Genomic DNA, 17694 nt, shown 5'->3' with positions numbered 1-17694 from the left:
TGCTACATTCACGCGCAAAAAAAAAAAAAAAGCTAGACGTAGCTCCAAGAATAAAGCGGAGCACAGGTTTCTTGAGACGTGATTTGAAATGATTAATCTCTTTTTTAATTTCATACTGCGTCTAAAAAACGTGGCACTCGACAAATGAAAAACAGCAAGGATGGATGCAAAAATGTGTTTGGCTATTGCGCGCTCTGTGCATACAGAAAATGGCCATACACAGTCTACATAATCAACTGAAGAAATACTAAGAATGGTATAGTAGTATGTTATTCCGAACAAACATAGGTGTATCTAGATAGCTGTTATCTCTATTTCCATTTAAAACCAGCTACCATTAATTTGAGAGAGCAATGAAAAAATCTCACTGCAATGATCTGACTTTCGTTGTTTGTGGGCACCATATGAGGCAGGCGGTGGTTATAAACAAACTATTAATTAAGAAAAAATGTTACTCACTACTAAAAATGTATGTCCTTACATAATGATGATCAAAAGTGCTTAAAGGCTCATTCAGAAATTGTAACTGTTTATATTATACATTTCGCAAGGACATTACAAAACCTAGGCTGTCGTAACTGAAAACGTCTTCTCTCAGTTGTGCGTTTCTAAAATCCTCCCTCCCGACTGCTCATGATTATCCGCTGCAGTGTCCCACAGAATCGACGGAGCTCGTCATGGCGCTCGGACGCAGGAACTCGCTTCTCCTGATTTTCTTTGCTTTCTTCAAAAATTAATCTACCTGAATCTCTCGGACTCGGATTTTTTGCTCTTTCAACTGAACGACTTAAAAGCGAAGACCCATTCCTTGCTTTGATACACCGGTCTGCACGTGTAAACTTGTGTCCAACTGGACGATCAAGATTTCCCTTTTCCAAAACGAATTCACTAGTTTGGGGAACTCGGGAAAGAAACACTTCTGGAAGAAGAGGAGGAGTGAGAAGGGGCCCTTATTTAAGGTAGCGGTATGTTTGTGCTCTCAGTAGCTTCGCCGTAATAAGACATTTAATTAAATAGTCACCTCGGATCAAAGTTTGTTAAGGAACATGGTTACTAAAAAAACACATGTAACCGATCTATTCTTGAGTTAGACAAACGTGTCGATGTAAACCTCTGTCGTGCACTGTTCGCTGTGTCACCGAGGCCAAATCACATCACATACTACACTTTATAAGCGCTATTTGCAGTGTCGTGGTTACTTTTCAATTCACGGTTAAGATGGGTTAGTTTCAAGAGTAATTTAAACACTCGTTGTGCTCGCAGGCAACAATGTTAGGTCGATATATTTGTAACGCTGCTCGGAAACAACAAAGCCGTGTTGGCTTTGTTGTTATTGAAAGGTAAAAAAAAAGAAAGAAATTCAGGACGTTACGATAAAAAGGGCAAGGCTGGCTGAGTGTTTGCTTTGAAGGCTTATTGTTTATTCCATGAACACTACGCAACCTAGACACACAAGTTTACAGTGTAAAAATACGGAGTACAACAACACAACTCCAACTGTTCCTGCAGTTAAACGTCAATTCTGCGATGTATATAATGATTTAATATAAGTGTCATTTAATTTGTCAAAAGTGTCCATTTGTGAGTTTTTGCTCGTCTTGGATAGTGGATGAGGTTTGAGGAGGCACGGGATGGGCGCGAACAACACAGCCTCGATTACAGTTAAAGGGATAGTTCTCCCAAAAATGAATATTCTCTCATCATTTACTCACCCTCATGCCATCCCAGATGTGTATGACTTTCTTTCTTGTGCTGAACACAAATGAAGATTTATAGAAGAATATCTCAGTTCTGTTGGTCCTTATGAACAAGTGAATGCTGACAGACTTTTGAAGCTCCAAAAAGCATATAAAGGCCGCATAAAAGTAGGGCTGCAACTAACGATTATTTTGATAATCGATGAATCTAACTATTATTAGAACGATTATTCGACTATTCTGCGATTATTGCAACAATTAATCATTAGCTCTTAACCGATTATTCAGCTTGTACCCCTGCTTAAAAGGTTGTATTAAATGTGCTTACTAACAATAAAGAGGACAAAATCATCTTTTAAAAATACCTCTAAATGACATTCACTGAATTAAAGGAAAAAAAAATACTTTTTTTATTAAGTTTAATTCAGTTAAGAAATTCACTGGAAAAAAAAAAATCCTATAGTTATCAAGTGTTTTTTTCTTGTTTTCCATTTAAAATTGTCTAAAAATCCTTAAAACAAGATTCATTTACTTGAGAAGCAACATATTCAGACTTGCTTTAAGAGAATGTATCTTAAATATAAGTGCATTTTGTATATAAGTGTATTTTCACTTGGTTATAATTCTGCAAGTGCAGTAACGACAAAATATACTTATATTCAAGATCTATTCTCTAAAAGCAAGTCGAAATACCTTATATGCTGCTTCTCAGGGGAATGCATCTTTTTTTAAAATGATTTTTAGATATTTCAAAATGTATATATATATTTTTAGCAATTTGTTCTTCTGCAGTATAGCTGCTGAAGAAAATGTACGTTGTTTTAAAGGAGTTTTAGATATTTATATTGGAAAGCAAGCCAAAACAAAAACAAATCAAAAACGTATTTTGTTGCAGTGTATAATGAGGTGAAGACTACCCTCTCTCACCTTTCTGTTCACTTCAATCCATCTTTAACTCACAAAAAAACAAACTCTCTCTTATTAATAAAGCTGCGTATTACCAATTTTCTTCACAATAAGAAATGCACATATATTATGATTCAGTAAGTCGCGAGCCATCGCGTTATAATCTAGCTGCATTAAGCGTGCACACTCGAGGGATGAGCGTCCCCGTGACTCCCCCTTAGATCGGGACATTCGCGCAATGAATTGTAGTTATTTACATGACCTGCTTCCTTATTATTTGAACTTTAATAAAGCTATAACACATTAAATATAACTGCATTTAAGATGCAACGCTGGGGTGTTTCCTTTAAAGAGCTCCAGCTCTGCTTATTCCACAACGAGAGTGCTTCTGTATTTACTTATTTTGTATTTTTGCTTTATAATTCCCTCATACTTTGCGATCTACATCACCTGAAGCTGTTTGGAAAGTTTGGAGTGCATCTGGACTGTGAGCTGTGTAATTCTTCCTCTCCTCAGTCAGGCGCGAGCTGCAGTGCTGCTCTTGTTTGTCATCATTAGTTTAATGTGATCTCATGTTATGTAAAATGAGATCCATTCCAGTGGTTTAATCCATGTCTTCAGAAGCGATATGATGGTTGTTGATCAGAAACAGATCAATATTTAAGACTTTTTTAAAAAATAAATCTCCACCTTTGACCAGCTCTGACCAGTAGGTGGCGATATGCACAAAGAATGTGAAACGTGAAAAAAATAGGGATGTTAGTGATTGATCGAAAATTGATTAATTGTCGTTAATAATTTGATCGATTAAGCTTATTGATCATCGATTAATTAATTTCAGGATGTGTTCTAAAATCAAGCCAGCAGATGTTGATAAGGCTGTCCTTACAGTCATCCGTCACTAGAGGGCACTTGCGGGCTGCATGTCATTATCCGGTTCACAGAAGAACACGCACAGATGCACGATGAAGCGGGCTCAATGTAAACAGTGTTGGAGCGTTTCACTTAAAATGAACATTAATGTTTTCTGCACACACCGTGATGGTGTGTTAAAGTACATGACAACAAGCACTTGATCTCCTTGTTTCATCCCAACCTACAATTACATCAGCGATCGCCGGGAAAGCACAAAGGTATATTCAGTTGACATCTCACCATTGTCGCCTCAGAAACGGTATGTTAAATACCATGTTTATTCAGCGAGTTATGATTTGACAATTTCAAATAAAAAAAAGTCCAAAGGTCCGAAATATCCCACATCCCACAATGTGAATTTTTAATGAACTCAAATATACATAAGTGATATATCTTGTATACAAGTTATTTTTAACAGTAGCCTAATTCATGAACCATAATTAAACAGTTCAAAAATTCATACTAAACCTCTGTACTAAGCGTAAATGGATTAAAATACACTGAACTAAAAATATTTTAAGAGGAAAATGCCAATACTTGTATTACTTAAGTGTATTAAAGTAAATTATATTTAAGCAATAGGCTACATGAGCATATTATTAGGAGTCCTCCATGTGCGTTTTGCGATATTAACTTTAATGATTAATCGATTTATTGATCGTTAATTTCCACGACGGTCGATTATGAAAATGTCTGAAAATTGACATCCCTAGAAAAAAACAAAAGCAGAATGTGGAGATTCTGAATTTCACCACTGGATTCCTATGGATTTTTAATGCTTTCTTTATGTGCTTTTTGGAGCTTCAAAGTTCTGGCCACCATTCACTACATTCACATTGAATGGACCTACAGTACAGAGCTGAGAGATTCTTCAAAAATCTTCATTTGTTTTCTGAACAAGAAAGTCATACACATCTGGGATGGCCTGAGGTTGATTAAATGATGAGAATTTTCATTTTTGAGTGAAATATACCTTTAATCTCACAAACTGACCATATGTGACACTAAACTCCATTCACTTGTTTCAGAATAATTTCTGTTGCCAAGGCACCTGGGGACTGTTGTGTTTGGAGCTTGTGGTTGGCTCCAGTTCTTAATGTTTCTTCTGGTTGTGTAAGTTTGCTGCACCTTAGGAAGACCAGTTGATTTCTGTAACATCCGGTATTTTAGGAGTCTGTTTTCTTTTTTCACTCTCTTGAAACATAGTCATTGTACCCGCTCAATGTGCCTCCCATTGTGATAGTTTATTTTTATTTTCATGTTTCAGTGTGATACTGTTTGTAATATTGTATACAAAAGTTGTGTTATTATTAGGCATGAGCACTTTCAAGTTATTTTGTAGTCGTATACTCTAACCCACAAAAAACGAGTACCCTATTACTTGTAAATTAAAATGCACTTAAAAAACCCCCACATCTGACATGTACTTGAGTCTTATATTTGGGTGGGGGGGGGGGTGGATTTAATGAACAATATGCATTTATTAAATTTGAAAAACAAAAAATATTTTAAAATGACAGTAAAAAACATTTGCGCTCACCTGGAGCTTACATAGAAACCAGTGCTGAGGGTAATGCACATACATAAACTCAGAGTCTACATAAAGGCTATCTCTTTTTTTTTTTTTATCATTTCACATGTTATTATACAGAAAAACAAGTGATGAAAGTTTGCTTTTTATAAAATGCGCTCTGCCTGTGTTGAGTTTTCACGCACACATACACATACAGGTCAGATAATCTTCCGAGTTCACTCTGCATTTTTTCCACCATAAAAGCAGATCCTCGTTTGTTGGTTTGCATGACTCCAATAAGAACTGAAAAAAAAAAATGGAGTAAAATTTAATAAGGATCAAAGTATTGCCTTGTAATATAACTTGGCTTTGCTTTAGAAGCACTGGCGCATTACATGTCTTCTCTCATCCAACACCTCAACAACATGTATTCACGGTGCCCCCCAGTAGACTCGATTGTAACTGCGAGATTTGGTGAGAGATTCAGAGGGAAAACAGTGTAGTTCAGCGCTGCTCACGGCAGGATAATGCGGATAGGAAAATTAATTTGCAATGTTCAAGTAGTGTTTGTAATACTTGAGTAACTGGTACAGAATGAGTACTCATTTACTTTTGCACATCCCTAGTTATTATAATGAGATGTTTTTATTTGCCTCTCCACAGTGAATGCTAGAGACATGACCATGACTGCGGCATGGGAGTGACGTGACACCCTCATTCAACTTTCCCTCCAAACAACAAAATATCCACACACCCACACCATGCCCTACTCTCTTCAGAGAGCTACAACTGAGTGAATGAACGACCACACTGAGAAAGATTGTGCGAGTGTGAAAATGGACGAATCTGCGCTCCTGGACCTGTTGGAGTGCCCGGTTTGTCTGGAGCGTTTGGATGCCACAGCGAAGGTGTTACCGTGCCAACACACATTTTGCCGAAGATGCCTGCTTGGGATTGTGGGGTCACGTGGAGAACTGCGCTGCCCAGAGTGCCGCACGCTAGTGGAGAGTGGTGTGGATGAGTTGCCTAGTAACATCCTCCTGGTACGGCTGTTGGACGGGATCAAGCAGAGGCCCAGGAGGACGGGAAATGGGCATGGCGCGTGCACTAATGGATCAGCAGGGGCGGGAGTCCGGGCACAGGGCGCGGGAGGAGGCCAGAGAGAACCAGGGCTCCCTGGGGCACAATCTCAGAGGGTCCAGGCCAAGAGCACTCCAGTGAGGGTGAGTTTAGAGAGCTGTTGAGCTGGTTGCATTTGGTCCCCATCAGACCCATACTGACTTTTGACTACTGACTCAAATGCAGTTAACATGTGTTTATATTTGCAAAACAGTTTAAATAGAGTGATTGAATAGATTGCATTCAATTAATAGCTTAAAGACCCTATGACATTGCTTGTTGAGCGTTTTCTGTCCTGTGTTGATGTATTTCCAATTGAAATGGGAAGATTGGGTGGGATGTATCGAAGAGCTGTCTTTTTTAAATAGCCAAAAGGCTTTAGATTTGTCACAGCCAAGAACCATGATATGATAGGGCTGGGAATGACCATGCATATGTCACGATTTAACATATTGCGAGACATAGCAATATCATGCTTGGTAGGGCTGCACAATATATTGAATCAAATGTACAAATCGCGCTATGCTTGTCACAAGGGCTTGTGATAATGGAGTAATTTTAATATGTTAAAAGTAACGTTTAAGGTGACACAGATAGCAGAGAATAAACCCAGGTGTGTGATTGTCACTGCGTGCAGTGTGCATATGCGCCGATCTCGTGTGTGCTCCAGGGCTTGAGATTTTCCCCAGTTTTTTTCTTCACTGTCATTTCAACATTAACAGACGGGGCAATTACATGAGAGAAGACACATTTCAGTAGGTTGTTCTGTAACTTTCAACATACCCTCAGATGTTCATTCTTTTTTGTTCGTGCCATAAGTGAGAGAGAGAGAGAGCGTTGTGCCCCGCTCTGTTTGAGCGCAATCTGTTACACGCACCATTAAAGAGCACGAATACAACATTTATAGTTTGTTATTAACATTTTTATTGATTCATAAATTAACACACACACACAAAAAAACAACAACATGTATACAATGAATCAATTACTTTAAACATTAAACCCCCACCATATCCCCTCCTCCTACCAAACTCCCACCCCACCCTGACCCCCCAACGAACACCCCTGTGGTCAATAGAATATAGACACACACACACACACACAAAAAAATAAAACCACAAAACTAAAACAACAACAAAAAAAAGAAAATACTATAATCAAGTATAAAAAAAACCCCTCTAAATTACTCCCTCCACTGCCCCTCCTCAAGATTCCCCCAAAAATGCTAGGTAATTGCCCCATTTCTTATTATAAAAATCCCTAACTCTCATCCTTCTGCTCGACCCCCTCCTCGAATACAGCCACCCTCCCCATCTCCGCGCACCACTCCGGGAACGAGGGTGCTCCATCCGACTTCCAGCTCCTCAAAATAACCTGCCTACTAATCATCACACTGGTCAAAACCCAGTCCTTTATGTACTTATCCTCCAAATCCATGACCTTCCCATCTCCCAAAATACAGAGTCTGGGGCAGAACGAGACCTGAGTGCCCAACACATCACACAAACTTTGCACTTTCAGCCAAAATTCTTGAAGCTTACGACACCCTTAAAAAACATGGGTTGTGTCTCCATCTTCTGATTGACATCGCCAGCAGGTGGGTGTGTCTTTAAGACCAAGCCTATACAATCTAGAGGGGGTCCAATAGACTCTGTGTAAAATCTTGAATTGCATAAGGTGAACCCTTGCATCTCTAGATGCAGATTTGAAATTTTTTAGAATCCTAGCCCTCACTCCCTTCTCCAATACCAAGCCAAGCTCCTTCTCCCACAATCTCTTAAGAGAAGCTGAAGCTCCATCCCCCAGACTCTGAATTAACAGGGAGTAATACACCGATGCCTCATGACCTTTTCCGAAAGCAGTAATCACCCCTCCCAGAGTATCTGCCACTTTAGGGGGGTGTAAACCACTCCCAAAAATAGTACAAATCAGGTGGCGCAACTGTAAATACTTATAGAACTAAGATCTAGGAATCCCAAAAAGTTGAACCAAATTTTGAAAGGATCTCAGCACTCCACTCTCATACAGGTCACCGAGTGTAGTAACCCCCCTCCCAATCCATTCTGACCAGCAAAAAGAGGACTTGTTGATGCATAATTTGGGGTTCAGCCATATGCTCGAGGCAACATTTAAATAAATGTCTGAATTAAACACTCCGGACACCTTTGTCCATACCGAGTTCAAATGCGAGATAACGGGATGTAACTTAACTTCTCCGATTAATTTGATTGAAAGGCTCTGCAATGTGAAATAGGGGCAAGAACTTCCTGTTCTACACAGAACCAAGGAGGGGCTCTCTCAGGTGGAAGCGACCAATGAGCCAAATGTCTGAGACCAAATGCATAATAATAAAATAAATTCTTGGGTAGGCCTAGCCCACCTTTGTCAATTGGCCTATGTAACTTATTGAAATGTAATTTGGGACGCTTACCATTCCAAATGAAGGACTTCTCTATGTTGTCAAATTGCTTGAAATAAGAGAGGGGGGACATCTATAGGGAGAGACTGTAGCAGGTAGTTGAATTTTGGAATACAATTCATTTTAATAACATTAACTTTCCCGATCATAGATAAATGTAATGAAGTCCACCTGCCCACATCGCTCAAACCGTTTTATTAAGGGGTCAAAATGAACTCTAACTAAATCACACAATTTTGCTGGGAATAAAATGCCCAAATACTTAATGCCTTGTTTGGGCCACTGGAAAGTGCCTGGCTGGAAAGCCGTCAATGAGCAGTACGCTGTCAAAGCCAAAGCTCGGATTTAGACCAATTGACTTTGTATCCTGAAAACTTAGAAAAGGAATTAATAATTCTGTGGAGGCAAGGCATAGATCTAGTAGGGTCAGTGACGAATAATAAAAGAGCATCTGCGTAAAGCAAAAGCTTATGCGCCACACCTCCCGCCACCACCCCTGGAAAGTCCTCCTCCTTTCTTATTGCAGCTGCTAATGGTTCCAGGGCAAGACAGAACAATAATGGGGAAAGAGGGCAACCCTCACGAGTGCCCCTATTCAAAGTAAAATAATATGAAATTAATCCATTTGTTTGTACTGCCGCTACAGGGTATCTATAAAGTAACTTAATCCAACCAATAAATGTACTCCCAAACCCGTATATTTCCAAAATCTTAAAAAGATAATCCCATTCTACCATATCAAACGCCTTTTCGGCGTCGAGTGAGATGGCAGCGACCAGAGTTTGATCATTCGCTACTGACCACATGATATTGATGAAACGCCTAATGTTGTCAGAAGAGCTGCGGCCCCAAATAAACCCCACCTGATCTACATGTATAAGAGATGTCATAACTTTACTTAATCGATTAGCCAAAATTTTTGACAGTATTTTTACATCTAGCTGGATCAGGGAAATTTACACTCGCTTGGATCTTTGTCCTTTTTAAGGATCAGACTGATCCGGGCTTGTGTCATGGTTGGGGGAAGCTTTCCATTCTTTAATGATTCTGTATAAACTTCTAGCAAAAGTGGAGCCAGTTCTGTAGCATGAGATCTAAAAAATTCAGCAGCAAAACCATCTGGCCCCGGAGCTTTGCCTGAAGGCAAGGCCTTAATTACCTCGTCAAGCTCCTCCAAGGTTATCTCAGATTCAAGAGAATCTTTTTGCTCAGTCGTCAGTTTAGGAAGATCTAATGGTTCCACAAAGTTTCTAATATCTTCATCAGTAGACGAAGACGTGGAACTATAAAGATTAAGATAGAACTCTTTGAAAGCATTATTAATATCAATGGCTGAGGTAAAAATTTCACCACCAGCAGATTTCACTGAGGGAATGGTAGAAAAAGATTCTCTCTGTTTTATATATCTAGCCAGAATCTTCCCTGCTTTGTCCCCTGACTCAAAGTATGACTGTCTTGCCCTGAACAACCAAAACTCCACCTTCTGCGACAAAATAGTATTATATCTATATTTCAGTCGGGTCAATTCTCTGAGGCCATCAGACGACATTCGGCGCTTCAGCTCTGCCTCGGCACTTTTAATATTCTCTTCCAACTCCACGAGTTCTCGTGCTTTGGATTTTTTGATGAATGAGGCAAACTGTATGATCCGACCCTTAAGTGCCTCCCAAGCCATGCCCACAGAGGATACTGAGGACCAGCTGGTCTCCATATAAACATTGATTTCAGTCTTTAACATTTGTTGGAAAGCAGGATTTTTGCAAAAGGGATTCATTAAAACGCCAACTATATGATTTCTTTTTCTCTGTATGTGGCAACATCTCTGAACTCAACAAGGCGTGATCTGAGACTAAGATGTTTCCAATTGAGCAGTCAACAACAGATGAAATGAGGGATTTAGATATTAAAAAAAAAATCTATTCTAGAGTAAATCCTATGAATTGATGAAAAAAATGTATAATCCCTACCAGATGGGTTCAGAAGTCGCCAGATTTCTGCAAGACCAAGATTTTTACACATCCAATGAAGCCTCAGTGTTGCTCTAGGGGGCTTACACACTTTTGCTTCACTATGATCAAGGATTGAGTCCATCGATAAATTAAAGTCTCCTCCCAATATTATATCATGAGGGGTGCTAGCGGTTTGCAACATCCCTTCAAGATTTATAAAAAAAGCCCTGATCATCAGCATTAGGTGCATAAATATTAGCCAAAATCAATCTTTGCCCCTGAATGTCTGCTAAAACAATAATGACTCTTCCTATTTTATCTTTAATCTGTTTGAGAAATTTGAATTGTAGATGATTATTTATCAATATAATGATCCCCCTGCTCTTACTTGAGCCAGCACTAAAGAAAACATGTCCACCCCATATCTTCCCAATTTTTTCAGCTTCCTGTGGGGAAAGATGTGTTTCTTGAAGAAACACTATATCATATTTCTTACATTTAAGAAATGAAATGACCTTCCTTCTTTTTATGGGGTGCCCCATTCCATTGACATTCCATGTGGAGAGAGACAATCCACTCATATTAACAATTGTTATAATAAAAAAAATTAATTGTGTGTCAAAAGCAAGATTATACAGACCACATTTTCCATTAATGCAACAATCAAACCCCGAACTTCCCCCCCAAACAAAACAAACAGAAAAAAGAAAAATGTGCGCATTAACCCCTGCGCAGGACAGCGTGGACCGGCGTCAATCCCTCTAAACTCAGAAGGTCCATGTACGCATGCGAGAACCCCCGCGACAAATCTGCCATCGGATTGCTCAAGTCCGGTTCTTCTGCACAGGTTTTGTGAGGCAAAATTACATAACAGAAAATACTTTGTAAAACAGACCCCAGCCAATAGGCAGAATAAACACAAAGAACATGTAGATTCATTCACAAAACTGTCTTGAAGGCGTGTTCCTCCACAAAACAATCTCCAGCTGATATAAAGCCGTTCAGTTTCCTCGGACAGACAGACAAGTGTTCAGTGAGCCGGCTATTATGAGTGCAGCAGATGACGTAATCATTCCAATGTCCCATAAAAATACTCCACAAAACAAACTCCCGCCAACAGGAGGCGAAAGCACAAAGAACGATCAGATTCATCCACAGCTGACCCAAAGGAGTATTATTCAACAGAACAAACTCCAGCTGCTATGTGGAGCCAGCACATAAAGAAACAAAATAGGCGTCCCGGTTCCTCGGATGATCAAGAGTCAAATTCACTCGGAGGCCGCATTAATAAAATACATCATGACTTACTCAGACCGACAACTTTATAAAAAACGTCCTTTATGTGAGCATGTTGATATTTTGCGGTCATCCATAGTGTCCATTCTCAATCTGGCCAGGAACTTCAGTGTAAAAGCGTTCTTCCGTCAATGCAAAAGTTTCTTGGAGTGTCATGCCACAAAACAAACTACAGACGCTAGGCGGAGCCAACACAAAAAGAAACAAAAATGGCACCCAGCTTCCTCGGACAGTCGAGACACTGAACAACGAGTCAGTCCACTCACATAAGAAATGCCCAATGGTTTACTCGCCCATAGTTTGTATGAAGGCCAGTGCCTTTTTGGGGCATAAAAATACTTTGCATACCTTGGTGTCTATTCTCAGTTTGGCCGGAAACATCAGTGCAAAAGCGATCTTCCGTTGATGCAAGAGTTTCTTACATACAGTCCGGGAACAAGAAAATATTGTGGGTCTTCCAAGAAAGCTTTCCTTTGCTCCTCGCCTGGCGCAACACGAGATCTTTATCGGGTGATCTCAGAAATTTGGCCAGGATTGATCGGGACCTGTCTCCCACAGCAGATCTGCGAGCAGGGACTCTGTGAGCTTGGTCGATTTCCAGGTTATGGTCTGTTATGTCGAGCAGACTCTGGAAGAGCTCATCAAGGTATTTCACCATATCTCTGCCCTCTTCATGCTCAGGAATTCCAACAATTCGTATGTTATTCCTTCGGTTCACATTTTCAAAATATTCAAGTTTTTCCAAAATGTGTTCCAAGTCTGTTTTGGACCCAGGCGGATTAGCGGATAATTCCCTTTCCGAAGATTCCAGATAATCAATTCGTTTTTCAACTTCTGTCACTCCTGTGACCAATTCAGAGAATTTTGTTTCCATCGCCGTAATCGATCGACGTATTACAGCGAGATCCTCCAAGTCAGCAACAACCTTCGTCAGCATCACCAAGATGTTGGACAGTTGACGCTGGATTTCATCTCCCGACGTGCCGTCTAAAATGAGTCCCCGGCTCGCAGTCCTGTCAGAGGCCTCAGCTTGAACAAGTAAGTGTCTTTTAATGTCTCCAGAATCTGAGTATTTTGACTTCTTTGCCATGTTTACCTCAAAGAATAAATATGTAACGGGGTGTATCAAATTTCCACGGATTATAACATGAAAATACTTTTAAAAAATAATAATAAAAAAACAAAAAAAAAACTAGCAAAGTGCGCAGAGCTAGTTGATCACACGTCTGCTCCTCGCATGGCGTCACGTGACCTCCCCAACATTTATAGTTTGAATTTCATGATAAAAGTGACAATTTGAAAGCCAAGACTAAAATTGTGTTTCTCCAAAAACTATTTCTGACTTAAAAGATGGAGTGTGTCATATTTGTGCATATGTAGCTGTAACTGGTGTGGTCCTTTGCAGATATTAATGAGACCTGACGCCGGTATACAATCTCAAACTCGGCTTGTTTATTGGCCACTGTGGATATATCACTGGATGGTTTTCAATTAATTTGTTGTTCTGTGAATCATTCCTCTTAGTCTCAATTTTAGCATGGACTGAGAGCAGGTATGCTAAACCAACATGAATATCTACGGCAAGTGCTTCTGGCATAATGTGTGATAAATAAATAAAATTAATTAATTAAAACACTTTAGAATAAGGTTCCATTAGTTAACATTAGCTAATGCATTAGGTATCATGAACAAACAATTAACAATATATTATTTACAGCATTTATTAATCTTTATTAATGTTAGTTAATAAAAATACAGTTGTTCATTGTTAGTTCATGTTAGTTCATAGTGCATTAACTAATGTTAACTAATGCAACTTTTGATTTAAAAAAATGTATTAGTATATGTTGAAATTAACATTAACTAATATTAATACATGCTTAATATGTATTGTTTATTGTTAGTTCATGTTAACTAATGTTGTTAACTAATGTTAACCTTATTGTAAAGTGTTACCAATTACTCATCGTGATAGATTTTGGTCATATTGCCCTTCCCTGAGTGTAGGAGTCAAGCATGTAGTTGACCTCCAAACAAACACACATGAACTAAAAGATGAAGATTTGATGGCCTTTAATGGTTCTATTTTTGTCATGTGGCAAAGAACTGATTGTCTGACCTCGTCCCTTCTGGTCAAATGTGTGTGTATCAGAAATTGGGCACTTCCAGCAAAGCCAAGGCATGATATGAAAGGAAGCTTTACCTCTGATTTAATTTTTAATTTTAATTAATGTTTAATGGGAATTTGAAATGTGAACACATCCTAAACTTGCTGTAAATCTCTTCAGTCAGGTTTTCTCTCTCTTATCTGTCAATATCCTGACTAATGAACTGTGTAAATCTAGATTTAGTTTAGGATGAGTGTAATTCGCATAGTTTAATGTGGACAGTTTTTCTCTGATTTAAGAATAATGTGGATGTATTGTGTTTTTTGGCCAGTTTGAAAAGCAAACGTACTAGAGGGAATCTTTAGGTTACTTGCATAACCCCGGTTCTCTGATAACATGAAGTGAGGTATGTCACTATGGGAACACCTCAGGAGTGAACGATTGTGGAAGCACCAATGATACCACGTCTGTCACGACAGACCAATCACTGCAGCTCTTAGGGAGTCCCATCTCCCCAATATAAACCACAGCTACCTGCTTCTGCCTCATTCTCCTCATATCTCTTCTCCATGCGAGCTGCAAGGAGGGCAATACTGTGAGATACCTCACTTCATGTTACCAGAGAATTGGGATTATGCAAGTAACCTAAAGTTCTCTTTCTAACACTCGTCCGGTATCTCACTATGGGATATAGACATCTCCCGTATTGCAGATATGCTGGTCAAAGCAGATGTAAATACACCGGTAGTGTTGAATCATTTTCTTTAATATAAAAGAAATGAAAACAGTAAACCAGTATATGGATCTGTTTTAGAATACTGTAATAAGAGTGTATGTGTATATGCTTATTGTACAGTATGCTGCGTTCCTGCCTCAAGGACAGAATGAGCCACTGAAAGCTCTGTGACATCCAGTCTGTAAAACCTAAGAAATGTGTGGGGAGATGACCAACTCGCCGCAGCACAAATCTCTTGAATTGAAATGCACTTGAACAGCGCCCAAGATGTAGCCAAAACCCTTGTGGAGTGGGCTCGTAACCCTTCCAGAGACTGCCGATTAGAGCTATTGTAACAAAACACAATCGCATCAATCAGCCAATGAGTGAGGCGCTGGCGAGAAATAGGTTTACCCATGTAAGAATCAGACCATGAAATAAATAGCTGAGTACTCTCCCTTTGGGCTTATGTCCTTTGTATATATGCCCTTAAAGCATGTTCTGGACACAGAGAATGCAACCGCTCTTCCTCTACAGAGGAAAAAGGAGGTGGGTGGAATGCCACCAAGTCTACTGACAGGCATGTGCCTGAAAAATCACATATTTTAGGCACAAAGCTGGGTTCGGTCTAAGAGTTACTTTTAAACAGGGCTGCACCTAACGATAATTGTTTTTATCGATTAATCTAACGATTCTTTTTCCGATTAGTCGATTAATCTAACGACTAATTTGCCGATTATTCTAAAGATTTTTTGTAATTATTACTTGATTAATATAACAATTAACCCAGAATAAATATAAGAAACTTATATCATTAATATTTCAATATTTTATTAAATCATCTTCTCTTAAACACAAACAAATGTACAAGAAAAAAAGTGTGCACTGCAGGGCATTATTCTGCAACCAAAAACCTTTACTATGAATGCAAACTTTAATACAGTGAAAAAGACACTCTATTAGCATAACATAAATCTATATATAAATAAATAAAAATGTCCAACATTCTTTTGAATGTCCATGTACTAAATTAAAATATTTGATGCCATGAGTGTACCTTCATTTACTATTGCTATTATTTTGAATGGCCATGGAAAATGAAGCAATGTGATAACAATTTTACCTGGTCACAAAAAGTAGTCCGTTAATTTACCTGAACTTTCACCTTTTGCTGACCCTTTATGCTTCGCAGTGCTAATGTGTGCTTCTAAATCACTTGCACCTTTATTAGCAACTGACACATAAGTGCCAGCTTTACATGTCATATATTCTGCTTCCCACGGATCTCAACCTGGATGAAAGCATGGGAATTTTTTGTGAAAATCTTTTGTAAATTTGCACTTTCGTTTGGGCATTGTTTCCACTCAGCTGTCATTTGCTGCTGCTGTCAAGCAACTGTTTGATGCCGAACACAACAGCACTTTGCGCATTCATGGAGAGATTGACAGGCAGGAATTTGGCCAATAGTTGCTGCAAGCCTCTTATAATTGACCAATTGGTGTGCGAGAAGCGGGATTTACAAAGAGGGGTTAAAGCAATGCAAATATGCGTGCACACACAATGAAGTATTAGACCAGATGCACATCATAATGCAACTAAAGCCGAATCCTGGACATTTTCACGAATTTAGAAATTTAGACACATTTTTTAAGGTCCGAAAAAGAGGACGTCCGGGAAAAGGAGGACGTATGGTCACCCTTCGTTAGCAGCGGTGCAGAAATTACTTTTAACATGGGGGCGATGAGGAAACATTTAGAAAATCAATTTAAAGTGACTACTACTAACAGAAACACGTGTTGTAATACTAATATGTCATGCTTGGGTGGGGACAAAAAGTAAACAGGACTTACGGTGCTGCCTTGCTGCCGTCTTGACAAAGCTCTCTGGGATGTTTTCACTTCAAGTGTTCGTTCATGGCGGTTGTACTGCTGTGATAAGCCATTTCCATTTGCATAGCTTACACAGCACCACATTGTTGGGTCTCTGGCTAAAATACTCCCACGCTTTAGATGACCGTAGGCGAGTTTTTTTTAGCCGCAGCTTGTTCTTCGTGGGAATCCATACTTAAACCGGGCGCTGCCATTTTAATTACTCCATTGCGACGCACCAACGCATGTTATGCAAATTGACGTATTTCTGTAATCGATGACGTCGATTACGTTGATGAATTGTCCCAGCCCTACTTTTAAACCTCCCTGCACAAAAACCATACATGACGTATGGACTGAGAGTGTGTAATTCACTTACTCGTTTAGCAGTCCTGAGCGCGAGTAACAAAGCTGTCTTTAAAGAGAGTAGCTTTAAAATAATGCTTTCTATCGGTTCAAAAAGGAACTAAGAAAGTGCATTCAGGACCATAGACAGATCCCACGGTGGCACGACTGGTCTAGAGACCGGGTATAATCTCCGAGCGCCTCTCATAAATCAACAGATCAGTGGGTGCTGACCCATCATGCCAGAGTATACCTGCATGACATGCTGAAATAGCAGCCAAATAAACTTTGACTGTAGAAAAAGCTCTGCCCTTATCTAAAAGGTCTTGTAGAAAGCACAGTACATCTGTCACCGAACACAAGTATGGAATGACATGTCTGACTTCACACCATCGTTCAAACACTCCCCATTTGGTATCGTATAACAAGCGCGTAGAGGCTGCACTTGCTCTCTGAATCAGTTCAATCACTCTGGGGGGCAAACCGGTGCTATTTAAATTCAGCCTCTCACAGGCCAAGCCCAGAGAGCCAACTTCTGAGGAGAGGGATGGAAGGTTTCTCTGCGCGCCTGAGAGAGAAGATCCCCGCGCAGCGGCAGAGGCCAGGGGTGGTCGTAAAGCAGCTGAGCTATCTCTGTCATCCACAACTTCCCTGGCCTGTTCGGAGCTATCAGAATAAGAGTGTGACCGAACTCCCTCACTCTCCGCAGCGTCGGTCCGATTAGGCTCAGTGGGGGAAACGCGTATAGTAGCGTGTGAGGCCACAGATGGGCTAACGCATCCACATCCAACGGTGCATCGTCGCCCACCAGGGAGAAGAACAGAGGATATTGCACGTCTTCGTA

At 39.7% G+C, this 17694-nt stretch overlaps 1 protein-coding gene across 1 annotated transcript in view; it reads left to right on the top strand.

The window, feature by feature from the left end:
* Positions 1 to 674: 674 nt before the first annotated feature.
* The window catches only part of LOC127416427 (E3 ubiquitin-protein ligase SH3RF1-like), a 123553-nt gene continuing 106533 nt past the window's right edge, over positions 675 to 17694 (top strand). Inside the window, exons 1-2 of the mRNA XM_051655789.1 lie at positions 675 to 959; positions 5695 to 6254. Of these exons, the coding sequence (XP_051511749.1) occupies positions 5829 to 6254 (426 nt within the window). The 5' untranslated portion in view covers positions 675 to 959; positions 5695 to 5828. The remainder of the gene's footprint in view (positions 960 to 5694; positions 6255 to 17694) is intronic.

Source organism: Myxocyprinus asiaticus, chromosome 25, assembly GCF_019703515.2.
Source record: "Myxocyprinus asiaticus isolate MX2 ecotype Aquarium Trade chromosome 25, UBuf_Myxa_2, whole genome shotgun sequence".
NCBI classification, from domain to species: Eukaryota; Metazoa; Chordata; class Actinopteri; order Cypriniformes; family Catostomidae; genus Myxocyprinus; species Myxocyprinus asiaticus.
Note: the sequence above shows the minus strand (reverse complement) of the source record. Positions and strands in the feature narration are given on the sequence as shown.